At 39.9% G+C, this 27,850-nt stretch overlaps 1 protein-coding gene across 4 annotated transcripts in view; it reads right to left on the minus strand.

Moving 5' to 3' along the window:
- The window catches only part of SLC4A4 (solute carrier family 4 member 4), a 367,906-nt gene that overhangs the window by 149,837 nt on the left and 190,219 nt on the right, over nt 1-27,850 (minus strand). For 2 of the 4 annotated variants that reach the window (XM_081587203.1, XM_081587183.1), the window contains one exon: nt 25,437-25,532. The exons of the other annotated variants lie outside the window; for them this stretch is intronic. In XM_081587203.1, the coding sequence (XP_081443329.1) occupies nt 25,437-25,532 (96 nt within the window). The remainder of the gene's footprint in view (nt 1-25,436; nt 25,533-27,850) is intronic. 4 annotated transcript variants of the gene reach the window in all.

Genomic DNA, 27,850 nt, shown 5'->3' on the forward strand with positions numbered 1-27,850 from the left:
AATGCTACACATTTCTGAATGTTCTAATTCACAGTCATAGCCAAGTGTTTGTAAAATTCCACAATGAACATACAGACAGTTCTCCACTATTTCCATACTGGTTTTCCACCTTTCAAGAAATTGCAATTTCTTCCCATTTCAACCACTAAGAACAGGAATATAACAGGACAGGGATAATAAATCTGTTGAGATATAACAAGTTTGACTGAGAGAGTCATTCTAGAAGGAATGGCTGAGATAAGCTTGGATTTTGTCAGATCAGTTTCCTAGTCTTCCATGGCAACAGACCACCAAGAGCTGTCCCCACCCAAAGTAATTTTTAAAAAAGCATGTCATCAAGACCTCCAACCCATTCTCAGTGCCTACCTCCAAATAAAATGCAGAAATATTTAAAATATAAATATGAGACTAAAGAAAGTTTAAAGCTCTTTGAAAGAGTCTCATAACTAATAGAAAATCAGTTTGGATATTTTTGCTTGTACAATTTTTAATTATTTTGTTTTATTTAGAGGATTTCTGTTGTTTGCTCATGACTCATTGGAAAAGACCCTAATGCTGGGTGGGATTGGGGGCAGGAGGAGAAGGGGACGACAGAGGATGAGATGGTTGGATGGCATCATTGACTCAATGGACATGGGTTTGGGTAGACTCCGGGAGTTGGTGATGGACAGAGAGGCCTGGCGTGCTGCAATTCATGGGGTCGCAAAGAGTCGGACACGACTGAGCGACTGAACTGAACTAAAACTCCAAGAACACAAAGTCAAGGCCTTTCTTTGGTTTGTCTTGTTCACAGCTACAGCCCCAGAGCTTGGCACCAGTGGCAGTTAATAAATATTTGTGAATGAATGAATAACAGCAACTGGGTATCACTTTACTTCCATTTGGAGTTACTACTATAAACACTACTGTTCAAAGTCTATTTCCTATGGAGGGAGATGCAATGTGCAGACTCCAAGAAACTGCAGACTTGGAAAGCCTTAGAGTAAATAAGGAAGAAGTTTGTAGCTGGCCCAGAACTAACGGAATGGAAAGACACTGCCAAACTGGCTAAACGCCTGTCAGTCAGCAGTAGAAACAGAGGTAAGAAGCAACAAATGTGAGAAAGAGAAACCCTGTGTGCAGGAAGAATCAGGTGACAATGAGAGGAGACATAAGGGAAGGTGTCAGGACCTCACTAAGAGGAAAGGACAGCCTTGGGTAGAGAAAAGTCTGGGGAACAGAGATAAAGAATGTGGTTGGCTTGGAAAGTTGAAGCAAATTTGGAGGAAGGAAGAAGACATCAAAAGATCCAGATAACTAAGGAAGTATGTGAGTCAAGTTCCAGCCAAAAGCTGAAGTCATCCCTAATGTGTGGGGCAAGGAAGATGGCGAGGACATCATCCAGAGAGAGGTGGAAGAAAGCAGAGGCCAGAGCAGTGCAAACACAAAGACTAGTCTCTATTTCAAAGACCATTCTCTGTCTTTTTGAGATCTCTGCTGTCCACATGCCCCTTGGTAATCTACCCACCCTCAACTTCTCTGACCCTATTTTCTGTGTATTTGAATTTTCTGAACTTCTCTGTTGGCTTTTCCTAAGATTCAGTGTCAGGGCTTCAACACCTCAGCCTTCATTTTTTCTAAGTCTTTTTAAATTTCAACCAGCAAAAGCAAAATGTTCTCACCAGAGTGATTCCTATTCCCATTCCAATGATATTGCACTGGTTATTTAATTTTTATTATGATCTAAAATAAAAATTAAATATTTATTATGATCTAAAATGGCTTACCTGGTGGCTCAGAAGGTAACGAGTCTGCCTGCAGTGCAGCAGACCTGGGTTTGATCCCTGGGTCAGGGAGATCCCCTGAGGAAGGAAATGGCAACCCACTCCAGTATTCTTGCCTGGAAAATCCCACGGACGGAGGAGCCGGGCAGGCTACAGTCCATGAGTTCGCCAAGAGTCAGACATGACTGAGCAACTTCACTTTATGATCTAAAATAGGTAGTTAAATTTTTTAAAGGCATTTCCATTCTCTTTCTGAGCACACACAACACATAGGTGACATCTGAAAAATCTCTAATCAGTTGCAGAAACATTCAGAAACAAACAAGGACTAAAAATCTTACTAAAATAGGAAAGTCCCCATAAAGGACTTCAGGGCATCTGTGGTCCCTGTGATTACATATGGTATTTGTAATTCTTTGTGTCATCTGCACATGTGTGCATGCACACACACAAACATAAAACTATGAATCAAAAGTTACCCTGTACAAAGAATATACGTGGAAGCATAGAAAATAATTTGTTACCTTATCTCATGAAAATAGAAAAAGAAAAGAACAGTGATGTCAGCAAGACTATGCTATTTAGTAATAGGCTTAGGTAGAAAGATCGATGGAAGATTACGATACAAGGAAAGGAACATCTCACTGTCTTCATGACCCAAAGTGATTTTACTAAATACTCTCTCACCAGGTTGAGAAACTGCGAAAGGTCCCCAGAGCCACAGTATTCCAAGCACATGTAACAGTGTCAGATTTCCTAATTTGGACTCTCTTATATCTATATGTTGATACTGGATCCAAGACATGATAAAAATTTCACTAATTAATGGAGAAGTTCTCTGAATTGATGAAGTGTCTAAATTTAAAACAACTTAAGAAAGCTACCAATTCAACTTAGTATCAGTTCAGTTCAGTTCAGTTCAGTAGCTCAGTCGTGTCCGACTCTTTGCGACACCATGTTCAGTTCAGTTCGCTGGCATATCGAGTAAAGCACTTTCACAGCATCATCTTTCAGGATTTGAAATAGCTCAACTGGAATTCCATCACCTCCACTAGCTTTGTTCGTAGTGATGCTTTCTAAGGCCCACTTGACTTCACATTCCAGGATGTCTGGCTCTAGGTGAGTGATCATACCATCATGATTATCTGGGTCGTGAAGATCTTTTTTGTACAGTTCTTCTGTGTATTCTTGCCACCTCTTCTTAATATCTTCTGCTTCTTTTAGGTCCCTACCATTTCTGTCCTTTATCAAGCCTATCTTTGCATGAAATGTTCCTTTGGTAGCTCTAATTTTCTTAAAGAGATCTCTCGTCTTTCCCAACCTGTTGTTTTCCTCTATTTCTTTGCATTGATCGCTGAGGAAGGCTTTCTTATCTCTCCTTGCTATTCTTTGGAACTCTGCATTCAGATGAGAATATCTTTCCTTTTCTCCTTTGCTTTTCGCTTCTCTTCTCTTCCCAGCTATCTGTAAGGCCTCCTCAGACAGCCATTTTGCTTTTTTTGCATTTCTTTTCCATGGGGATTGTCTTGATCCCTGTCTCCTGTACAATGTCACAAACCTCCGTCCATAGTTCATCAGGCACTCTGTCTATCAAATCTAGTCCCTTAAATCTATTTGTCACTTCTACTGTATTCTCATAAGGGATTTGAGTATACGACTGGGCAAATGAGTTTATCCTTCTCCCTTCCTGGATACTTTTAAAATAACAGGTTAAAAATATTAAAAACAAAAAATTATAAAATCATATCAATTAAAAAAGCTAACAGAAGACCAACAGAGACAAGAGACTTCAAAAACTTTCTAGAAGCAAAAGAATAGGTAAGTGTATTAGAACCTGAGAGAGGATCAAGAGGGAGGGAATGAAAAAAAAGAGTATTAGAACTTGATACTATTTGTGCTACATAGAAACTACAGTGTGAAATATGTGCAGAAAGTCATGGAGTCAAAAAAGAGATCTTCCATGAAGAACACTGAAGAAGCTCCACAATGGAAGAAGCCAAGTACAATGGAGGCCCAAGTAAGATGCAAGCAGAAAGGGATGAGTTCATGGAAAGTCACTGCACCAAAAGTTTGCTACCATCCCAGTGGGTGCACACCCAGCAGCTGAGGCATTTACACCACAGGGTTCGTTGCTGAAGTGGGATTTAGAAAAGACCAGACAATCAGTACAGGAGTTTGTACCTCATAGCAAAATCTTCTGAATTCTAGAATTCAGGATGATAGGATGACATTTCCTACTCACTCTAAAACAAATCCTCTTTCAGTTCAGTTCAGTCGCTCAGTCGTCTCTGACTCTGTGCTACCCCATGGACTATAGCACGCCAGGCCTCCCTGACCTTCACCATCTCCTGGAGCTTGCTCAAATTCATGTCCATCAAGTCGGTGATGCCATCCAACCATCTTATCTTCTGTCATCCCCTTCTCCTCGTGCCTTCAATTTTTCCCAGCATCAGGGTCTTTTCGAATGAGTCAGTTCTTCACATCAGGTGGCCAAAGTACTGGAGCTTCAGTATCAGTCCTTCCAAAGAGTATTCAGGACTGATTTCCTTTAGGATTGATTTACTTGAATACAAATCCTCTTACTTGAATACAAATGAACAATTGAGAATTATCAGATATATGAGAGGAAGCCCAAGACTAAACATATACACACACAACCAAAACACAAATTTAATAAAATAATTATAATTTAGGAAACATAAATAAAGATTCTTACTAGTTTGCAAGAGATTTGAGAAGATACTTTATCCATAAAATGTGGACAGAATGGTATAAAAATGCATCAAATGTGGACAGAACTGAAAATTCTTTACAATTATAATAATTTTCAAGACTACATGTGATAGTAATAAATGTATATGGGCTTCCCAGGTGGCACAGTGGTAAAGAATCCCCTTACCAACGCAAGAGATGCAAGAGATGTGGGTTCGACTCCTGAGTCAGGAAGATCCCCTGGAGAGGGAAATGGCAACCCACTCCAATATTCTTACCTGGAAAATTCCATGGACAGAGGAGCCTGGTGGACTACAGTCCATGAGGTGGCAAAGTTTCAGACAAGACTGAGCGACTGAGCACACAATATATGTATATACATATGGGTTAGAAAATAAAATCAAGCAAATCTTCTAAAAAAAAGTAATGGTCAAGGGGGCAAAGATCCAGAAAATATGAGAGTACAGAGTATCAATCCATGAAGGCCAATTAGAAAGACTATTAAGAGTCCTACTAAGCTGGAACAAGGAAAATGAAAGAGAATGCTATTACAGAGAATATCCTACAGCTAAATTAAGGACACATTTCTTCAATCACAAAGGTCCCTAGAGAAAAGTAAACAAAACAAACCACACACACACAATCCAGCACTGTAAATGAATCTGTAAATAAACTTTCACTGTAAATGAATCATTAGGAAACTTCACAACACTGAAAGTGAAGAGAATAACCTAAAATTTTCTATCTAGAGAGAAAAGCAATAAGAACTGCACTTTGGAATTCTCTTAAGCAACACAAAAACAGAAGAAGAGAATGAAACGATGCTTTCAGAGTTCTGGAAGAAATATTATTTTCAACCTTCAACTGTATACTCATCTAAACTATCAATCAAGTGTGAAAAAACAATAAGGAAACTTTCAATCAGAAAGAAAAAAAAAAAGAAAACCAAACAAAATGTCAACCTTCATATGCCCTTTCATATAAATTTACCTGAAATGTGATTTCGCCAAATGAAAAAACGAAGAAAAAGAGGTGCATGGTCTCCAATTCAGGAGAGGAATGAGAGTAAATGCTAGAGCAGAAGCTGTGCAGCAGGTCTCGGGGCAGCGGTATCTTAAGACGCAGGAAAAGAGAGTATGGAAAAGAGGAGACAGCAAGGAGGGAGAGACCAGTGAGAACGAGGCCGCCATAGGGTTTATCCGTGCCCTTCAGATATTGAAAGAGCATGGGGAAACAGTAACAATAAGCAATTTGAAAATATACAATTTAAAACTGCAGGTTAAAAAAAAAACTGTACAAGAAAGAAAATGTAATTATAAACCATGTCATAGCTTTAAACTATATTCCTATTGTCATAATAATGTAAATACTATTTATGAATTTCTAACTTTAACATCAACTGACAGAAAAAGACAACTGATAGACAAAGTCAAGGATGCAAATCTAACCAATATTGATAATAAAGGGGCTTCCCTGGTGGCTCAGATGGTAAAGCGTCTGCCTGCAACGCAGGAGACCCGGTTTGATCCCTGGGTTGGGAAGATCCCCTGGAGAAGGGAATGGCGACCCACTCCAGTACTCTTGCCTGGAGAATCCCATGGATGGAGTTGCCTGGCAGGCTACAGTCCATGGATTCACAGAGTCAGACATGCCTGAGCGACCTACGCATACTGACAGTAAATAGAAGTACCAATGATAGAAATCCGGAAGTAAAAGTGGTGAGGAGAGGGCCAAGGAAGAGCCGGAAACCAGTATCCTTTACTGACTAACTGCTGCTTAGTCGCTCAGTTGTGTCTGACTCTCGGCAACCCCAAGGACAGTAGCCTGCCAGGCTCCTCTGTCCATGGAACTTTCCAGGCAAGAATTATGGAGTGGGTTTCATTCCTTTCTTCAAGGGATCTTCCTGACTCAGGGATCACACTCACATCTCTTGCTTCTCCTGCACTGGCAAGAGGATTCTTTACCACTGAGCCACCTGGGAAGCCCAAGATCTTTTGAAAAAATAAAAATTAATAGGAAATATCTAAGATTGATAAATCAGAAATAGCAAGATAAACTTATGATGTAAAGATAAGAAGATAACCATGACAAAGCCAAAAGAAAATAATAGAAACAATTTAAAGTATTAACAGTGATTGCTACAAGGGCAGGGTCTGGAAATAGGGAAGATAATACAAAGGAGCTTGTTTCTCATTAGAAGTCCTCTGTTTACCTCAATTTCATGATTATTTACATATAATACCTTAATAAAAAATCTTAATACATATGTTTATGCATCACATGATAGTGTTAATTAAATCTACTTTTATTATTTTGAAATACCTGAGATTAAGTTGTCTATTGATTAGTAGACAATCTTAGGAGTTCTAATTAAATCAAATTTCTAATATAAACATGGAGATCATGAAGAGTTTAAAATCAATTTTTTTCTTTATTTTTTGGCCATGTCACAAGGCATATGGGATCTTAGTTTCCTGACCAGAGATCAAATCTGCAACCCCCTGCATTGGAAGCACAGAGTCTTAACCACTGGACCGCCAGGAAAGTCCCCAAATCCATTTTTAAGTAGCTTTAAGATGCTCCATGGAGTGATATTTACATTATTTTTAAAATGATGACAAGGGAAACTTTTCCTGGAGGCTCTGAATTACCAAAAATTCATATCAATAGCTTTAGTCAACAAAAGGCCTTATTTCCAAAATGTCTATGAAGGAAGAAAAAAAGTATGTGTAGAAAAGCAAGCCATTTAACACACTCCTACATCTGCAGACAAACAAATATATAGATACGGATGTCAATATCAATGTTGATATAGATATAGTTTATCAGTATTATATATAGACATAGGTACAGATATAAAACTTTAAAAGAGTAACAGACACATTCTCTGGGCCTCCAGCTACAAACACAGCTCCTCCTAACCACTCTTGATTTATGGCTCACAAAATGTGACCTGGAGAAAAGCCTTGTGCAGTAACTCCTCAAGGCCTTGCTGATACACATCCAACTAGTTGATACACATTGGGCAATCAGTGATCACAGGTCATACTGAAGTCAGAGAGCAGCCTCCAGGAAAGAAGGTAACAAGGACCTTTGGGCCCATCATGTCCCTATCACATACATTGCTCCAAGTGTCTGTGTGAGAGCCAAGGCACAGGGTGTAACAGAGGAGAACAAACCTGACTCCATATTGGATCTATTCCTTTAGCTCTAACCTTTTGTGCTCTGTTGTTTGTGCTTAGTCATGCTGGCTCTGCACTTTTGTCTAGTCAAACAGTAAAAGAATGCTACCTATATCCTGAAATATACGTAATAGCAATGGCAAAGTTCTGCCTCCCAGGCTGGACCTTCAGAAACGTAATGCTTTTCATTTATATAGAGATAAAATTTGCAGAAGAGAAAATAACATTTGTCTTGTTGAAGGTTTACAGGGACATTATGACTAGATCCTCCATGGATAGCTGTAAGAACAAAAGATTATCACATTCCATCCAGGGTCTGGTGGGCAAAAAACCTACCACACCCTCTCCCCCTTTAGTATAAAAGAAGCCTGAATTCTAACTCAAGTTTTTCAGGTGGTACTAGTGGTAAAGAACCTGCCTGTCAATGCAAGAGACCTAAGAGATGCAGGTTCGATCCCTGGGTTGGGAAGATCCCCAACAGAAGGAAAAGGCAACCCACTCCAGTATTCTTGCCTGGAGAATCCCATGAAGAGAGGAGCCTGGTGGGCTGTAGTTCATGGGGTTCAAAGGGTCAGACATGATTGAAGTGACTCAGCATGCAAGATGGTTCTTTGGAGGACTACTCTGCCATCTTCTTGGTCAGCTGGCTTTCTGAATACAGTTGCTTTCCCTTGCCCCGGTTCCTTGTCTCTCAATTTATCAGTCTGTTGTGCACCAAGCAATATTAACTTGAACTTGGTAACAGGTCCAAGCCAACAACCTTCCCAGTGTATGCTGGCTTGTATACTCATTTTCTCTGCCTTGGAGAGGTTTATTATACAATTTAGCCAAAGTGACATCTAGGTTCCAAATGATGAAATAACTTTGAGGCCTCAAGTGATCCCAGGGTTACTCTGGGGAATTTTGGTCAGAACTAACACAGGCTTAGGTTTTCCCTCGTATTGGAAAGCTCAAGTTGAATTGAATGCCCAGTTGATACTGTTTCACTCCGAAATGTCATTTAGTCATCTTGTTCTGAGAAATCCCAAGGCTGAGAGTCTTCAACTCCATCACACAGACCTGTGTGTCACGGACTGCCATGGACATTATTTTTCTGCCTGGTGAGTGAGGTGTACAGAGTGGTAACTCACACCTCATCTCTCTCAGATAAACCTAATGGGTCCATGAGGAGAAATATAAAAGGAATCCAAGGAATAACTTGTATCAGCCTGACATGATGGAAAGAAGTCAAAGGTAGAGTAAGAAAAGATTATAAAATGAAATAATAATCCCCTATAGAATTGCTGTAAGGGGATGGGATGGGGAGGGAGGTTGGTGGGGGGTCCAGGAAGGGGAACACATGTAAACCCATGGCTGATTCATGTCAATGTATGGCAAAAACTATTACAATATTGTAAAGTAATTAGCCCCCAACTAAAATAAATAAGTTTATTTAAAAAAAAAAAAAAGAATTGCTGTAAAGATTAAGCATACAACAGAAAACTAACACAACATTGTAAAGCAATTATACTCCCATTAAAAAAAGGATTAAGCAAGGAAATGCATAAGCAAGTGTCCTACACATCAGTCAGTTCAGTCGCTCAGTCATGTCCGACTCTTTGTGACCCCGTGAACCATAGCACGCCAGGCCTCCCTGTCCATCACCAACTCCTGGAGTCCACCCAAACCCACGTCCATTGAGTCGGTGATGCCATCCAACCATCTCATCCTCTGTCATCCCCTTCTCCTCCTGCCCTCGATCTTTCCCAGCATCAGGGTCTTTTCAAATGAGTCAGCTTTTCGCATCAGGTGGACAAAGTATTGGAGTTTCAGCTTCAGCATCAGTCCTTCCAATGAACACCCAGGACTGATCTGCTTTAGGATGGACTGGTTGGATCTCCTTGCAGTCCAAGGGACTCGCAAGAGTCTTCTCCAACACCACAGTTCAAAAGCATAAATTCTTTGGCACTCAGCTTTCTTTTTAGTCCAACTCTCACATCCATACATGACCACTGGAAAAACCATAGCCTTGACTAGATGGACCTTTGTTGACAAAGTCATGTCTCTGCTTTCTAATATGCTGTCTAGGTTGGTCATAACTTTCCTTCCAAGAAGTAAGTGTCTTTTAATTTCATGGCTGCAGTCACCATCTGCAGTGATTTTGGAGCCCCCCAAAATAAAGTCTGACACTGTTTCCACTGTTGCCCCATCTACTTCCCATGGAGTGATGGGACCAGATGCCATGATGTTAGTTTTCTGAATGCTGAGCTTTAAGCCAACTTTTTCACTCTCCTCTTTCACTTTCATCAAGAGGCTCTTTAGTTTCTCTTCACTTCCTGCCATAAGGGTGGTGTCATCTGCGTATCTGAGGTTATTGATATTTCTCCCAGCAATCTTGATTCCAGCTTGTGCTTCCTCCAACCCAGTGTTTCTCATGATGTACTCTGCATATAAGTTAAATAAGCAGGGTGACAATATACAGCCTTGACGGACTCCTTGTCCTATTTGGAACCAGTCTGTTGTTCCATATCCAGTTCTAACTGTTGCTTCTTGACCTGCATACAGGTTTCTCAAGAGACAGGTCAGATGGTCTGGTATTCCCATCTCTTTCAGAATTTTCCACAGTTTATTGTGATCCACACAGTCAAAGGCTTTGGCATAGTCAATAAAGAAGAAATAGATGTTTTTCTGGAACTCTCTTGCTTTTTCGATGATCCAGTGAATGTTGGCAATTTGATCTCTGGTTCCTCTGCCTTTTCTAAAACCAGCTTAAACATCTGGAAGTTCATGGTTCATGTATTGCTGAAGCCTGGCTTGGAGAATTTTGAGTATCACTTTACTAGCGTGTGAGATGAGTGCAATTGTGCAGTAGTTTGAGCATTCTTTGGCATTGCCTTTCTTTGGGAGTGGAATGAAAACTGACCTTTTCCAGTCCTGTGGCCACTGCTGAGTTTTCCAAATTTGCTGACATATTGAGTGCAGCACTTTCACAGCATCATCTTTCAGGATTTGAAATAGCTCAACTGGAATTCCATCACCTCCGCTAGCTTTGTTCGTAGTGATGCTTCCTAAGGCCCACTTGACTTCACATTCCAGGATGTCTGGCTCTAGGTGAGTGATCACACCATCGTGACTATCTGGGTCGTGAAGATCTTTTTTGTACAGTTCTTCTGTGTATTCTTGCCACCTCTTCTTAATATCTTCTGCTTCTTTTAGGTCCCTACCATTTCTGTCCTTTATTGAGCCCATCTTTGCATGATACGTTCCCTTGGTATCTCTAATTTTCTTGAAGAGATTTCTAGTCTTTCCCATTCTATTGTTTTCCTCTATTTCTTTGCATTGATCGCTGAGCAAGGCTTTATCTCTCCTTACTATACACAGATGTTCAATAAATGTTAGTTTCTTCTCTTTCCTTTTGGCCTATAATCATAATCATAAATCCCCTATGAAATCAAGATCCTTAGAACACTGTGTACTACAATTGCCAGGGTTAGGACCCTACCATTTGTCATTTTCCAGCCTAAGGAAGTGAGTCCAGAGAACTGAGATGTTGTAGCTGGACGTTAAAAGCATCTGAGTTGATTCAAGAGATGAGGACTGAGGCCCAAACCTAGGTGTGACTCATCACACAGAGGGTATGCAGTGACTTCTGGTAAACCAAAGTTAGAGTGCTTCTAGCAAAAGTGTTACAATGTCTTCCTGAGTGCAGAGGCCATTAGTAATTATTTACTTGAGAAACTTATGCAACATCTACCTAACTTACTTAGCTGTGTCCCATCATGCTGAAAGGAAGTTCTTTAGGTAACTACTAATGCTTTCAAAGGACACCTTGGTCTCCTTGGAACCACAGGTTCCATCTAGCACCCGTCATTCTGAGTTGAGGGTAATATATGCCTTTATCTGTTTCTTCCTGAAGTGGTATGGAGGGTGATTTGGGTAGAAAAACAGACAGTGGTAAAATATATGAAGCCTTATTGTACTGTGTGCTGTGCTATGTCACTTCAGTTGTTATATGAAGCCTTGCCCAACAACAAAAAAAGATGCAGAGACTCTAAGAATACTTCACTGGGTCTAGTTAAGATGTTTAAAGATTGCTTAAATCAGGGGGCAAAGGTACTTTTCAGAATATCTACTTTCTGCTGAACCAAGATGAAAAGGGGAAAAAAGGAGAAGATGATAAAAAAAAAAAAAAAACTCATGTCAGTAATAACTTGAATCAGTATCAAAAAGTTAGCTTCAGAAATTCCTCCAACAGAGTACTACTGGAAATTCCTCACTGTTATAGATGTCTCTTACAGGGAAATAATACAGAAAGCACAATAAGGTTAAATGCCCCACAGGATAGATACTCTGCAATGCTGACTATGTTATTAGAGATGCAACTCGGAGAAATCACAGGGATCAAGGACACTGAGAACATAAACCGACTTCTCTCCTATGTCTGGGAGACATGTCTCCCATGTCTTTTTCTCCTATAACAACACATAGCTAATATCCTAAGGTCTGTTTATACACTTTTGATGACAGGAAACATGGCACTTAATGAAGCGATCTATTCTATTGTAACAAAATTCATTCTTACATTCCGTAAAACACCTGATTTCCCAGGTTAGTAGTAGCATCTGGATGGACCAAGAGACCGTACGTGCCAATCAAAGCACACACATGCTAAGAAACAGCTGGATTTCATTTAAACACACAGAACTTCCTAGAGATAATGTATAGTCTCACATGTCCCCAGACTTAACTAAGCATTTTCATAAGGTTAAAGCCCTTGCTTTATCCTTTATGTTTCCTAACACTGAGGAGTTGATCCCTGCAGCCTTCATTCCCTCCCAAGAAGCTGGTAAATGAAGGTCCCTTAATGAGAAAACCCTGTATCCTCATATAAGAGGGATGGACCTTTATCCTTTTCAACAGGGACTGAACCTGGATCAAGTTATCAATCCTTCTGAAAAATCACTGACTTTCATGAATCATTAAATCATGAAGATAAAAAACTACACTCAAATCCTAAAACAACAATCTAAAACATTGTTGTTGTTCAGTCGCTAAGTCATGTCCTACTCTTTGCAACCCCATAGATTGCAGCATCCCAGGCTCCTCTGTCCTTCACCATCTCCTGGAGTTTGCTCAAATTCATGTCCGATACATTCATATTGGGTTGGTGATGCTATCTAAACATCTCATCCTCTACTGCTTCCTTTTTCTTTTGCCTTCAATCTCTCCCAGGAGTCCAAGCAATATCTTATTCCCTAAAATGTTTCTGGTTCTGTTCTTTGAAGCAGCAAAGTCTACCTTCCTCTACGTGTTTGTATTAAGCCCACCTCATGAAACAGCTACATTGCCCTTTCTCTGATTCCTCTCATCCATACCCTGATGGCCGAGGAAGATTCCTCATTATCTGATCACATCCCCAAAGATCTCTAGGTTCTCATTCTCTACCTTCAGATATGATCCACCCTTCTCCACCAGCATTTCCAACTCTATTCAAGAGAGCCAGCTTAGCACCAACATCACTCTCCCCTTGGCAAAAGCAGGTCTAGTGAGTAGGACTGTGAAGTAGGTGTCTGCCTTGTTCAATATATTTTCCCAGGACTAGCTAGGCACCAGCCAAGAGAGGTACTTAAAACTATTTAAGTGAATGAATGAATTGACCATTTGAAAAAAAAAATTAATATATCACCCCAAAACTGTATCACTGCAACTGAACATAACAAAATTATCACCACTAAAGGGGAAGTGTTAGTCGCTCAGTCATGTCCGACCCTTTGCAACCCCATTGACTGTAGTCCGCCAAGTTCCTCTGTCCATGTAATTGTCTAGGCAAGAATACTGGAATGGGTTGCCATTCCCTTCTCCAAGGGATCTTCCCAACCCAAGGATCGAATCAGAGTCTCCTGCATTGCAGACGGATTCTTTATCATCTGAGCCACCAGGGAAGTACAAAAGGGGATGGGACACTCCCAATCCAAGATGATAACAATTACTCTTACAAAGACAATAGTCACAGCTATCACCGAAATTATTATGAATTATCGTAACAACCTACACAGCCTAAGCCTCTAGATGGTTAAAAGGATATGCCACTTTCTTATAGGCTCGAGGCACTTCCCTAGAAACACAGATAGAAATTATTCAAAGATGTCTTTTGGAAACTGGGGAAATGATTCACAGTCTTGACACAGCAGTTCCTAAAATCCAGACCCAGCTTAGGAACATGCTACAAGAATTGATTTTTAACGGAAGATTTTTATTAAGGGAAAATTTTGTCATTATAATTGGATTTCTCCTGGTCCTTCTCCTCAAAAATGATGCTGATATTAGTCTCTCCACTACAGGCACCTAACAAGACTGTTCTTTGATTTGTAACCATGGTTACTACTTGCAGAACCGATCATAGTGTATGGCTCTTTTTTGAGGCAAAAGCTGATCATGGCCCATAATAGTCTGTGTGCTCCAGCTGCTTCCTGGAGTTGATAAGAATGGGCCTGATAAAATAGAACCATCTCAGAAAATTATACTTTTGAATGCTGCCTTGTTGCCCCTCATTGAGAAACACCAGGAATTTCATTTTCTGATTTGAAACAACAAAACCAAGTCATCAGTGTCCACACCTCTTATTAGCAGGCAGGAGCACTATCTGTGGTTAAAAGGAGAGAGATCTGAGGGCACAGAGAATGACAAGCAGAGAGGGAAATAGAAAAGAACTATGTCATTCAGAGTCCCCACACCTGAGTTCAAACCCTGGTCCCCCACTTACCATGTGATCTCAAACACTCCCCGCCAGACAGGCAGGGTTAGGGCAAAAGAACAACCTCACATTCTCATGGCTTAAAACAAAGGTCATTTATTTCTCCCTTATAATAATAATGTCCACATGGATTTTCTGGGGTTTCTGTTCTACATCTCTGTCCTTAGGCCAGGACCTAAATGCACAGAGCAGTCCTCACAAGACACACTGCTTGTTTGAGAGAAAAGAAACTCATAAAACATGTATTGACTCTCACAGCTTTCCCTGGGAATGATACCCATCACTTCTGCTCCTGCTCCATTGGCCAAAGCAAATCATGTGGTCACACCTAACTTCCTGTGGGGGAGGAAGAGAGCATTCATATATGCCCAGAAAAAAAAAGAGCTGCAGCAGTTGTGAACAGCCCTAAAGCACTATGTCAGCATAAGTATGCAACCTCAGTCGTGTCTGACTCTTTGCGACCCCTTGGACTGTAGCCCTCCAGGCTCCTCTGTCCATGGGATTCTCCAGGCAAAAATACTGGAATGGGTTGCCATTCCCTTCTCCAGGGGATCTTCCCTACCCAAGGATTGAACCCAGGTCTCCTGCATCACAGGCAGATTCTTTACCATCTGAGCCACCAGGGAAGCCCTGACCTCACTGAGCCTCAGCAATTTCATCTATAACAAGGCTCAGGGATGCTTACATCATAGAATATTTGATGGGGATGGCATTTGGTTGAATAACTGATAGCTGGTAATAGTTCTAGTTACTTTGGTACTGGTATCTCAACCATGGATAGAATGATCTAGTCAGACAGAAATGGATGCCCTAGCCAAGGAATCAAATTCTCAAATTCTACTACTATTAGCAGTCACAAAAAGGCAGCAGCACTTCCCATGCCAGTAAAGTTGGTGAGCTGGGGATGATATGAAGACTATGATCCAACACATTCACAACAATCATTCTTGCTCTAGATTTGCACATTATCTCTCGTGTCAGTCTTTTCTCCCATTTTCAGGTTAAGTGTTCAATTAATCAACAAATGATTCACAAAGTGTTGTGTGTTAGGTATTATACACTAGCCACTGAGTTAGAAGTGAACCACAGCTTTTTTCCCAAAAGAACCAATTTAGGTAATAAGAATCCTCATTTATGTTCTAGAAACAGCCCACACACTATCAGCACCCCTCGTCAAAAAAAAAAAAAAGTTAAAGAAAACTAAGTCACACAAATAAGGAAATGCAGATGAATTTGAAAAGAGTACCCAACAGTCAAAAACGAAAATGGAAAAAAGAGAAAGTGTGCCTCAGGTAAATAAACTCTGTACATTCTAATTAAGTAGATGGTACAGTTATTCTATTTCCTTTCTTATTTGTTTTCAGATTGACTAAGCTCTTGAAGATGATCAGAGCCCATCTTTTCCATACAAATCTAATGGGGCAAAGGAGATACAGGTGTGACTGATAGTACATGATTTGCAAATAATGTACCCACAACAAGAGGTGGGTAGATGAGTCCAGTCCAACACTTTCTAAACATCTACTAAGTGTGCAACACTGTGCTTTGCAGAGGAGATTCAAAGATGAGTGAGATGTGATTCAGGCTCTTTGAGCACTCTGCCAACCACGAAGGAAGTATATTTGTACTATGGTATGGTGATAAAGTAATAGCTGGGAGAATGAGCACAGAAATGGAGAGGCACATGGGTGGGAGGGAAGGAAAGGAAAGAAACGAAAAGTCTCCTGGAGGAAATAAGAACTTCAAGGATTAATTAAATGTATTTAGTCACGTGGGATAAGTTGTAACAGCATGAATAAGGGATACAGAGATTGAAATTTCTGGAACCTAAGTAAATGAGGACCCCAAATATTACTGGAGCTTGTAGTATCAAAATGGAAATATCAAGAGATGATTAAGAAGAGTTAAGCAGAGACCAATGCAAGGAGCATCATCTCATAGGTTAGAGAACTTGACCTTCTCAACATCAGCAAGGCTACGAAGCTTGGGCTTGAAAAGACAGGGAGGAGGCACTAAAGTTTTTGAGCAGAGGGAGTGATATGTTTGCATCTGTGACTTAGATAGCTCCTTCTGGCAGTTGTGAAAGATGGATTTCAAGGAGTAAGGATGAAGGCTGGGAAAAGAGGAGGATATTAAAATAATTCATTCAAGAGATAATACGGATCCAAAGTAGAGAAGTTGTCATGGGGAGTTAGGGAAAGGCAGGAGTGAATAGGAATGAAAATAGCAGAAGGGGATGAAGGACAGGAGGAGGATGAGATGACAGGGGCTTCTGGCCTGACAAAGGAAGGATGAGGGGCTCCTGAGATGGGGGACACAGTAAGAGGAATAGAGTTGGGATCCAAATTACCAGGATAATGCTAAACACCATAAGCATTCAGTTTACCACAGAAAGAAGGCCATTATTTCTGAAGATTCTGCCAGTGATTTTCATCAAAGTAAAATTCTACAGCTTGCTGCCAAGAAGAAATTTCATTATTAACTTTGGAATTGATATCTGCAGCTAGAATATTACATTTGCTTTTCCTCCAGTCTCTCTTACTCACGTGTGGACAGACATACTAATTGAAGTAGTTAGATCTTCAGTGGTCTCCAAAAATTAAATTCAGGCATTGTTTGGTCTAATAAAAGTGGTTTACTCTGTATCTGTATGAAACATTCTCCATCAGTTTTGAATGAATCCTTTCTATCTCAGAAGTCTCCTGTAAAACCACAGCCTCAGCAGTTCTCTGGGAGGCCTTGAACTGGTAACCCCAGTCCTTTCTGACGATGAGAAAAGCTCTCTTCCTCCATCTATAAGAGTATGCAGGAGGTGAATATTTTCTTCACACTGTCCTTGCATAGCTTTACATAGCTCTCAGCATTGCCCAAAAGGACACACTCCAAAGTCAAGTCCACGATTTCTGTTACAACTGGGTGGGAGTCATTGGTGCTATTCACCAAAGATTTCTTAATCTCCACCCTCTAGGCACATAGTAGGATAACAATTCTTTAAAATTAGGTGTGGACGTACGACTCACTTTGGTTAACGAAATATGAGTGAAAGTAACACGTCATTGCTGGACATAAGTTATTGAGGCAACCCATGAGTCACCATAACTCTTCCTCATGCTACAGTGATTGTGGAAGCATGAACTGAGATAAGGCTACTGTTGGCCTGGATCATGTCTAAGGATGATGAACATAGCTCTCTGGAGTCCCATATTAAACATGTAATAGTGTGAGAAAGAAACTTCTATGGTGTTAACTGAGAGACATTTGGGGTTAGTTGTCACTGTAGCAAAATCAAGCCCATCTTAATTATTAGTTGTTCTGAAAGCAGCAAAGAAAGAAGGGTAGGAAAACCCTAAAATTAAGTTAACACTCTTAACCATGTCAGGAATTAAAACTAGGGTTTTTAAATTTTCTGTTTATTAATTTACAATAACATAATAAACCCATTGCAACTTGCCATAAGTAATGTATTTTATGAAAAATAACTGCATTTTCCAAAACAAAAGAACAGCACTGTTTCACATTTTTACACATCTCTTGGATGTATGGCTTACTCTACATCTAGATTCTCTTGTCTGATTCTGTGTTCAATCTTTTGAGATATATTGTTTTGGTTTAAAATGACAGAGAAAATCCAAAGACATTTCAAACTCTTTGAAGGAGTCTCAGGGGTCCCCAGTGGTCCCCAGTCCCTACTTTGAGAGTCAGTTCTATAGTGTGACTGGTCAGAAAACTTTTTCTGTAAAGGGAAACACAGTAAATCTTTTAAGCTTTATAGGCCATACAATCTCTGTTGCAACTATTGAACTCTATCACTAAAGCATGAAAGCAGCCATAGACAATACATAAACTTAAGAGCGTGGCTGTGTTTTAATAAAGCTTTATTCACAAAACCAGGCAGTATATCAGATTTGGTCCATGGGCCTTAACTGTTCATCCCTGCAATAAAGGAACATAAATCAATTCGATATGGGTCCTGCTTAAGGATATGAGTCCTACCTCTATTGTAGACCACACACTACAGTAAATAAGATGTATCCCCACACAGCAATACAAACTGAATGAGACAAAGTCATAGGAGGTGGTACAAAATGGGTGCCTGCAGAGTTCAAGGTCAGTAGAGGGTATCTCAGGTTGGAAAGGCTTCAAGGAGAATGTGGACCTTGAACAACCAGCAGAATTTTGACAGATAGTCTCAAGAGGAAGAAGAGTATTCCAAGTGGAGAGAATGTTCAGGACAAAGACAAAAACAGAGGGAAGAACTCGGCAAATTTAAGAAATGGTAAGCAGCTTCTGAAATCTCATGCAGATAAAGGGAAATGCAGTAGCATAAGATGCTGCTTCCTCAACTTCAGGGCACCGTACAATGGGCCTTGAATGCCAGGCCCAGGGGGGTTGTATATGATCTGAAATGCACTGACGTGCCACTGACCATTTCCACATGAGGATGTCAGCCAGGAATGATAAGATTAATTGGAAGGCAGAGTTTAGGACACTTTTCCCTATACCCAGGTATAAGCAGTGATCCCAGATAATAGGACAAACAAAAGAAAATAAGAATCTGAACAAAAGCAATGGTTGTAAGACCAGAAAGGAGACAAATGCAAGCAACATGATAGGTATCATTTAACAGACTTGGTTAATCCATTAAATTAATCTCTTCCCCTTCCACTGCAGGTAGAACGGAAGAGAGAATGCATAATCAAAGATGACCTGAAGGTTCCAATTCTGAAGGAAGAGAGAAAGATGGTAATAGACAGCAAGGTCAGGAAAATGGCCAGGTTTGGTGATGAGAAGAAGGGTTTGATTGTGAACATATTCCACATACCACCATTTGCAAACAAGTGTGAATGTTCACAAGTCTCAAGCTCTTCTTGTTGGGGGAAAAAAAACCTCTATTTTATAATTAAAGCAGATGGTCAAAGTTTTTTGAAATCTGTGCCTCTTAAAATCTCCTCCAAGTCCCCAGGACTCCAAAATACAATGGAATTTCTAAGTTTTTATTCTTTTCCCACCTTGATTCTTTCTATTAATAACTTCAGGAGTCAGCATATCCTTTAGTCCATTATAAATGCAGTATCATATATCAATGAAATAAATAATTAGCCATCTTTAAGGAGCTCAGGATAAACAGTAACCAACACCCCCACCTCCCTTTTTAAGTGGTAAGGGCTGTCTGCATTTGAAGAATGTTGTAATTAATTCTTGGATACTACATAAGTTTTCTGAATGTCTATGTTAACTAAAAAGTTTGAAGGTAGCTGTCAGGTTCTTGAGAGATTTCATTTCCTATGGTCTTTTGAAAATTGTGACTATGAAAAACTACAGTGAAAGGATTTTGAAAGTTATACTTGGATTTCCTTTGCCCTTTTAAAGGCCAAAAAAATGTATGTAAGAACCATACAGTAAATGACCAAATAAATATTCCCAATCAAGAACAAGTCCACATCTCGAACATAGGGATGGAAGGTGGATCAAGATGAAAATGCTCTAAAGTCATTAGTTCCCTAAAGAGAGCTGTCACTCTGTACCCCAAAGGTAAATTTAAATGGGTCCCCTAAACTAAGGTGAGAATGTGATAACAAAGCAAAATTCTAAAAGAGTATTGGCCCATGATAAATAATCTAAAAATCTCCTAGTGAGGGCATCCCTGGAGGGCCAGTGGTTAGGACTCCAAACATTCACGACAAAGGGCCTGGAGTTCAATCCCTGGTGGGGAAACTCAGATCTGACAAGCCACACAGCATGGCCCCCACAAAAAAGAAAACACAACCAAACACCCCAAAACCAAGTGAAACGCATCTTCAAAGATGGTCACAGCAGGCATGAAAGGGGCAGAAATCAGAACTGCTGTGTTTCTGCAAACCCCACCACCCTTTTCTATGGTGGGTTTCCTAGCATCTCCCTGGTGGCAAGTTCAAACTCTGAGTTCCTTTCTCCTCCTCCCCTGACCTTCAATTGGTGCCAAGTCCTGCAGATATCATCTCCACACATGTCATGCAATATCACCACCTTTCCATCACCACAGTCACAATCCTAGCCCAGATCCTCATTCTCTGCAACTGATCTCCTGCGATCATTTAACTTCTCCCTACTTCCAGGCTTCCCCCTACTAATACATTCAAAATTTATTTCCCTAATACACAGTTCTGTGTGTGTGCTCAGTCATGTCCACTCTTTGTGACCCTATGGACTGTAGCCCACCAGGTTCCTCTGTCCATGGAATTCTCCAGGCAAGAATACTGGAGTGGGTTGCCATGCCCTTCTCCAGGGGATCTTCCTGACCCAGGGATCAAACCCATGCCTCCTGCATTACAGCAGATTCTTTACTGCTGAGCCATAGAGGAAGCCCTCTGATCATGCTACTTTCTTGCTAACCGACGTTCACAGACCTTCCACAAAACAGCTTCATGATTTTACCACCTTAACACTCACATATTCAGTTCTCATGCCCTGTCTTCTAATTAAATGTGTGAATTTATTCCATGTCACACAAACTCTTCTCTGTTCTTAACAACCTAGTTGCTTTTATACTTTTCCCTCAGCATAGTATCACCTTTCCATGTCTCATCCTGCTTTCACTACAACTTTCATGTACGGAAGGACGATCTACCCTTTATGGCCCATTGAAAAGTCTACCTTTCCTGAGAAGAATAATTTCCCCAGTTTGCTTTTTATGCCCACTATCCATTCTCCCTACAAGCATTTTCAGCGAGTATAACATATACTACTATGTTACATGCTGCAGACAAACAGGTCTGCCCTCACACTTTGGTGGTGGCACTGCGTCTCTCAAAGTGTTGTCAGCTGGGAACTTACTTCACCTCTTTCTCTCCCACTGGACTTAGAAGAGGAAGAGCATGGGGAACATTTGTTTACTTGAACCTGTTCAAGTGAGTTCTCTGGGCTCAAGACTTTGCTAAAGAAGTTCCAAAACTCTTTAAGAAAACTCTTGAGCCAGAGAAAATTACAATTTTTATTTCATCAGTAAACTTGCCAACAGTTAAAAGACTTGAACTGCTTAATTCCAGAAATGCCCACAAAGAAAAAAAAAACATTTTTTTTTTCCTAAAGCAAAAGAGCTCCACTTACATTTCAGTTTTTTAAATTCTAATGTTAACTGTATAACCTGGTTGTAAGATAAAACAATAATCTATAGAATTATACCACTGTGGTTTCATTTTAAAGAATATTATCTAATATTAATACTTGGGATAGTAATAATATCACCACTAGATAAGCACCTACAAAACAAAACAAAACATTGAGCTGGACCAGGGGATCCTTGCCTGGTAGATTTATAAACTAGACAGAAAGACACACACAAAGCAAAGTGAAGACAGATGCCAGAATCTGCAGAAGATGGCAGGAAAAAACCCTAAACCTCATCTTGTTCTCTAAAGTTCAGACCTAAGAGTCTGAAGCACCTGATCTCCACTGCCAATAACTGCAAAAGGACACAAGTGTTTTCTAAGGGGCTCAGAGGATGTGGGCTGTTAGCCATCAAACCGAATTCAGAGATACGCACTCCGAGTGGAGAGCCATTCCGAATCTAGCAAGACAGGGTACGCACCTATGCTCTAATAATGGCATGGCATTTAGGTGGGTATTAACTTGTCCTGAAGAGTAGAGGTAAAAGCTTCTCTTTTGTTCTCAGTGGCCCAGGCTGGCTGTAGACCTGCCGGGGAGATCTCTAAGAGGAAATCATTTTTGGTTTTCTTCCAACTTCTAATTCAATACCTTAGGAGCAGCTGAAGTGAGTAAGAATTGTAAGCTCACATCTGCCTCAGGTGACAGCTAAGATAAGAAGCACACAATGTAAAAATGATGAGAGCTTACTTCCCAAAAGCACCTTTAAAGGTAGCTTGTTAAAGGCAGCTGTCATTTCAAGTTAACACTGTCTGAAAATATCTTTTCGAAGAATACGAAAAGATTAAATTAATGGAACCTTGTCCACAAACCTGTTTTTAGGTGATATTTTGGGCAGTGTTTTTGAAAAATAGTTCTATGTTAACTATTAGAATGAACTGATCAAAACTCATCAAACTGAAGTGAGCAGAAATATGGGGAAATAATTTTTCCCAGTAAACAATATTCACTTTTGGTTACTGTGGTCAAGATGGGCCCTAATGAAAACTGGGCTGCTGGTTACTCGTAATGAGATGGTGGAGTGTCAAGGATTAATAAATATTTACTGAACAACTCGCATGTTTCAAGTACGTACAATGCACTGCAGGGGATCCAAAAGCATGATATCCGGCCCCTGACCTAAAGGAGTTTTTTTATATAATTGAAATGAAAAAATGCAAATAACAGAACATCAGATAGCTACATAAAACAACACACAGTAAATCCTCAACTGTGAAGCACAGACATCAGGAACTATGGCATATAGTACCTGAAAAGATCTTTTGTGTTTTTGAGAACAATTTTATAAAAGGAAATGGGACTTCATTTGGGCCTTACTGAATAGTTTTGGATGCCCATACTTAAAAAGGTGTTCTCAGAAGGGCCAAGGGATCAAGAGGGCACAGAAGTGGGGCTCACCACAATATAAGCCAAGAGAAAAAGGACAAGCAGATTAGATAGAGCTTTGTACCAAGAAGAGATGAAAATGAGGTTGGCTAGGCAGGTAAGACTAGCAAGATTTAACACCACTTTGCATATCTTTATTCTTTTACATGCGTATATTAAATGTATTGAACTGATGTCATAGGTAATAGGAAGCTCTGGGAAGATGACTGAGATGATATATCAAAGCTGTTTGTTTAGGTAGAGAATATATCATATAAATAGATAATGAACAGAATATTCTCTCATGACTAAAATGTTTTTTTAGAAAGATTGGCCCAGGGTGTGGTCTTCAGTTAATTTCCAAATAGTTGCCATATTTCCATAACATGAACAAAATGAACATTTTGGTCAATTTCCTTGATACTTCATACATAACAGTATATCAATGCCTAAATGCCTGACATGGACTAAATAAAACTTTAAAAGGATATGAACAGCTACAATGTCTTAAGCAATTCCTATAAGCACTTGGGTAATAATAGTAAATGCTATATTTATTGAGGGCTGAGCAATACGCTAAGCATTATACATTTTCTAATTTAATCCTCACAACAATCCTATGTTGGTAAGATTATCCCAGTTTTATGGCTGAGTTTTATGTAAACCCAAATGTACAGTAGAGAAGCAACTTGCCCAAAGTCAAGAAGCTAATACATGGTAGGTGCAGGACTCAAATGCAGTTCTGTTTGACTCCAAACTCTAGTGACTAAACTCTGCACCTGAATTTATTTTTCCCCATCTGAGAAAAAAAGTTTATTAAAAGAAATGCATGACTTTTGCAGAGAAAATCCAGTGACTGTTGAAGGTTCACTGCAAGGTATGTAAGTCTTTCTGGCAATGTAACCATGTGAATTTATTATACCTTAACCTCAGTAAGACACTATTCATCAAAGTTATAGATGAAACTACTACATGATGAAGTTCAATTCCTGCCCAAGATACTTAATGATCTCTATGATTTGGGCAAGTTATTAAACCTCCCTGATCCCCATTTCTTCATCTGTAAACTGTGGATAACAATAGACATTTCATAGGATTGTTCAGAAAATTAAATGGTACCCCACAAAGGTACCAATCCTTAGCTCAAGGATTGTACCAAAAAAGTGATGAATTAATGTTTGCAACTCATTATTATTTAATACAAAATTATCATTCAAGCTTCTTCAGCCTACTGTACAGCGGAAATAATTGCAAAGTTAGTAGTTCAGTAAGTAGCCCTTCCTCCCAATTCTCCTGCCACCAAATTCTTATGTTTTATTCAAGATTAGCCCCCAAATCACCTCGTCCAAAAGCCTCCTCTACCATCACAACTCCCAGGCCCAGCCAATGTTCCCATAATCTTGTGGGGTGGGGGTGGGGGGTGTGCGGGTAGGTATGTACTTTTAGTCATTTTGCCTAACATATGCTACAATTGTTATCCATTTTACCTGCCTTCTTCATTAAAAAGGAAGCCCTGCTGAGGGCAAGGACTCACTTATTTCATTTCTAAAGATCCAGTGTCTAGTACAGTGTCTGCCATGCAGTAATGGACAACACTTACTTATATTTCTATGGGACATGGAGATTATGACTACAGTTTCTAAACAGATCAAATTCACTCCAAAAAATCCTAGAAGAATTGACCACAACAAACATCATTTTAGGATGAAGTAAAACTTGCCCCTTTAAGTCATCTGAGAAAACATTTTCTCCAGTAAGTGAAATTTCCTTACACTAAGATAGCAAAAAGCTTAATCAATAGGTTCATTTTAAGGTAACAGTATACAGCTAAAAGCCCAATGGTGTCACCATGAATGGGCTTCTTCACAACTAAAAGAAATTTATATCACATATAATCAAATTTGGAAATCTTAGGGGAAAGTTCATGTTGTTTTGGGTACATGTTCTCTTTTGGTTTTAGGTATGTATATCCTATCTCTTTACAAAATGATTTTAAAAAATAAAGATTCTATCTTATGCTACATTTTCGTCTGTAGCACCTACTGCCTTTCTGGCACTTAACCAGTGCTTGAGGGGTTTTTAAACCACTAACTTGGCAAGTTTTTCCTCTTGACAAGCATTTGAATGCTTTCAAACCTCCTGTAGAGACCTCATCTTCATGATATCTTCCTCACAATCCTCTGAAATAAGAAAATATGACATCATCACCCCCACGAGGAAACTGAGGTTCTGATAAATGTTCCATGGAGGGAAACTGCCAGTGCCAAGCCCAGCCCTTAGTCTCCAACTCTTTCCACTGGCTTACAAGGCATTCAACTTAATTCAGGATGGCAGGTCCCACAGAGAATACATTATTACTGTCCTCTTTGCTAGTAGAAGAAATTAATCCATAATTGTGAATTTAGCAATCTGGGCGCCTTACCCTTTCAGGCACTCTTAAGGACGCTTTCATTCAGTTAGTTACCATAAGCCCCCTCTTCACACCCTCCCACGCCCACCGCCGCCACCATCCTTGCCCTTTCCCGGTCATCGACTTACTTAGCCATCCCACGCTGGGAGTGCGCCGCACTCGGGGGTCATCGTCCAAGGTGCGGGTTGCTAGGCAGGGCACTGAGTTCTCAAGCGGGCTGCGGGCTTTAGCGCCAGAAGCAGAAGACAGGAGGAGGAGGACACATGAGCAGCCACAGCAAGGATGAGGATGAAAGCATTGATTAGGAAGAAAAAAATACTAAAGCAAATCACACAAGCGGGTTAAAGGAGAACAACGACATATTACATTGACACACACCCCCTCCCATGACCCTGAGTTTTTAGATGGAACACATCCCAACACAGAATTTCAGAGCCTGAAACAAATTACATTCAATCATCATAGTTCCCCAACTACCAATGGCTGATCCGCCCTGAAGTACTAATACACAAAACATGGATTGTACCCAGAGAGAAGATTTATGTAATAAACACTAATCTCAAGATGTAAGATCAAGACTGTTAAATCTTGCACCACATAAGCACACACAGAGGGAAGTTACACACAGTTGTGCAAGGCACAGGGAGCAGGGTGTTATACTAGGAAGGCACTCTCTTGTGATCTGTCCAACATACCCTTTTATGGATCTTCTACCCAAAGCAGAAAGCAACATCTCATATTTTGACTTAGGAAATATTTTCCTTGATGAATATAGAACTGGTTTTTAATACCCTTTGCCTCATGTTTTTCAGCCCTTCAGCAACATGAGACAGGGATATAGATAAATCACTATTGTAAGACAAATCCATTTAGAATGGCATATTAGTTCTCATTTTCTGTTGCTCTTTAATCCTTATTTTTACTATAATTTTAATATGTGGTTCACCCATGCCAAATCTTAGACCACATCAGAGATTGAATAATGGTGTAGGCTAAATATATAGTATGGTTCCTACAGAAATTTTTAATCAACTGGAGAACACCACCAACTTCAGCCTGGAGATAGTTCCATTTGGGTTTTAGGTCATCTGTTTTGCTATTCTCATCAAATGCCCCACTCATAGTAAGAAATAGGCAGCATAATTATCCTTCAAGGAACAACAATGAGATTGGAAATAGCTAACCATCAGACTACATACAATCTGACTTCAGAGTTTTTTTCCCTTAGTAATATAGTTGTTAAATGATCAAAGTAACAAAGCAAGCATATCCAAAAAAACACAAACATTAGAAAATCTATTCACACAAGTATGCAAATGACAGGGCAGACAAATAGTGCTCTTAAGGCTATTGGTGACTGGGGAGGTCAAGTTCTAAATTAAATCAATTACAAATTAATGTAAGTTGATGGCCAAATTTGGGCATTCAGCATATTATAAAATCTAGAAACATTTTTGTCAATTTATCTGTCTGTGTTTAAAAGCTGTAAATAAAGCCAGGACTTGTAAGCGGGCCATCTGTGCCAACACCTGTTTGAGGCAAATCTGATGTCTTTTCTTTGCAATCTGAATTTTTAATTGTTTCCCATAATTGAACTTCTTTGCAAGTTTGTATTGCACTAAGAAAAATGACAAAGGGAAATGAACCAGTTGAGATAATTCCAAAATTGCTTTTGTTAAGAGGGAGGCATTTAGAAATATATATTGTCATACAGGCAAACTTTCACTTATTTCTTCTGACAGTGGGGTGACCTGCTTGTGAGCCAATATTCCTGCAGGCTTAGCTAAAGGAAATGAAGCAGGCCAGACTACTGGATGCCATTTATCTGGGCCCAAGAAAGGACCAACGAAAATTCCAGTTCGGTGAGAGCAGACAGAGGTTAGGAATGCAAAGTAAACTAAAAAGAGCCTTTACATTCTTCAGCGGCTGAACAGTATAAAGTTACCCAAATTTTATCACCGATACCATGGCCTGCTCCTAAAATAAATCTGCTCCAAAACTCAGATGCTGATGACTGGCTTTTCCAAACAGCTTCTCTTTCCTCTACTTTCCCTACAACATGTCAGGGTGTTATTAGTCGGGAACTAAAGATGGATACACCTTTTTGTATATACAGCCTCCACGAATGCTGAGCCTCACCATCAAAGGGACAGTGGAATGGAGCCTGGCACACACTAGCAAAGAACCTGGCTCCAAAGACAAGCATGAAAACGAAACTGCCCATAGAGACTTGGCACCTGTGTTTTAGTAAAGCTGATTGGAGCCATCTGGCTGCCTACCCGCATGAAAACTGGGAGGCTCACAGCATACATTACTTGTATTGGCAAATTCCCACATTTTGATTGTTAGACCCTCCCTGTACTTCTGTGCAGAAAGAGATACAAACTCTGTAACCCTTTCATGTTGCTTTTCTTCTCCTCACAAATTTACTCCATAGACAAAGTGTTTAAAAAAAAAGCTGTTCTTAAAGCCAAGCCAAACTTTATGATTATACAAGGATAATGATACATTATGTAAGCCTTTTCCAAATAATGCTTTCATT

This window comes from Giraffa tippelskirchi, chromosome 1 (genome assembly GCF_054371585.1).
Source record: "Giraffa tippelskirchi isolate mGirTip1 chromosome 1, T2T-mGirTip1v1.2.pri, whole genome shotgun sequence".
Classification (NCBI taxonomy): domain Eukaryota; kingdom Metazoa; phylum Chordata; class Mammalia; order Artiodactyla; family Giraffidae; genus Giraffa; species Giraffa tippelskirchi.